The sequence below is a fragment of the Pterocles gutturalis genome, unplaced genomic scaffold (assembly GCF_000699245.1).
Source record: "Pterocles gutturalis isolate BGI_N339 unplaced genomic scaffold, ASM69924v1 scaffold42520, whole genome shotgun sequence".
In the NCBI taxonomy this organism is placed as follows: Eukaryota; Metazoa; Chordata; class Aves; order Pterocliformes; family Pteroclidae; genus Pterocles; species Pterocles gutturalis.
In genome coordinates this window covers 5306-6433 of record NW_010139902.1, presented here as the reverse complement: position 1 = coordinate 6433, position 1128 = coordinate 5306, and the positions used below count along the sequence as shown (strand labels likewise).

Genomic DNA, 1128 nt, shown 5'->3' with positions numbered 1-1128 from the left:
TTTCTCTTTGGATTTTTATGCTTCCTTCTTAAATGCAAAACTAAGATGATTTTTAGTAAATATTAACACCTACCTTGTCTCGAAGGTCTTCAATGGTCTTGTAATAAGAACTGTAGTCCCGAGCTGGGCTAGGTCCCTGTTTTTGGTACCAGTCTCGGATTTTAATTTCAAGATCAGAGTTTGCCTCTTCCAGTGCACGCACTTTGTCCAGGTAAGCTGCGAGGCGTTCGTTCAGGCTTTGCATAGTTGCCTTTTCATTTCCTGAGAGGAGGCCATCGCCGCTACCCAAACCACCACCATAGCCACCGCTAAAGCTGCTGCTAAAGCTGCTTCCGTAGCCACCACCCAGGCTGCCTCCTAGGCCAGAAGAGACAAATCTAGCAGAAGAGACCGACACACCCCTGCCACCAGATCCCCCGTGGATGCTTGGAGCCCTGAAGGAACCTCCACCGAAGCGGACGGAGGAGCCGCCCGGCCCCCCTGCCACAGAAGAGGTGGATTGCCTGAAGCTGTAAGTGGCCATGGTGAGCAGTACCAAGGACCTGACCCAAGCCGCAGCTCCTGCAGTTTGTGATCCCGCGGCAGGAGTGCCTGCTCCGTTCCCCCACCCCACCTTTTATGCCTGTGACAATGGGAGTTGTCTCCAGAATGTGTTATCTGAGACCCGTGGAATTTATCAGCCCTAAGCCTTCTGCCAACACGGCGATTCCGCTTATTGGTCAGTGGCTGGGCAGCGGGCGTTCCTTGCCCAAATACCTTCACGCACAGGAGCCGATTCCCTCCCCCAGCCGTTGCCTCTCGAAGCAAAAGGTGGGATTCAGGGGAGGCGTCGCCCTGCGGCGGGGAGCACTCAGACATCTCGTTGGAGTTTACCTACACGGAGACAAAAGGGCGGCCATAGCAGCCACACACCGACCGGCTTCACGCAATCGCAGGAAGGAGCTCCAGCGCAGGGTGATTAGTAATCGGTCAACTGATAACAGCGCTTGAAAGGAGCCCAAGCGGTGAACAATACGTGTGGACCTTGACAGAACAGGTTCCCACCCCTCTGTTTTTCCCTTGAGAAAAAGGCTTCTTTCAGGAGTATCGCTTTCCCTGTTTCTTTGCTCAGTTCCCTTTGGGCTGACA

General features: G+C 53.9%; 1 protein-coding gene across 1 annotated transcript in view; it reads right to left on the bottom strand.

Annotated features, from left to right (window-relative positions):
• Window positions 1-641, bottom strand: part of LOC104469102 (keratin, type I cytoskeletal 19) — a 5437-nt gene extending 4796 nt beyond the window's left edge. Inside the window, exon 1 of the mRNA XM_010083469.1 lies at window positions 74-641. Coding sequence (XP_010081771.1) covers window positions 74-523 — 450 coding nt within the window. The 5' untranslated portion in view covers window positions 524-641. The remainder of the gene's footprint in view (window positions 1-73) is intronic.
• Window positions 642-1128: the final 487 nt, after the last annotated feature.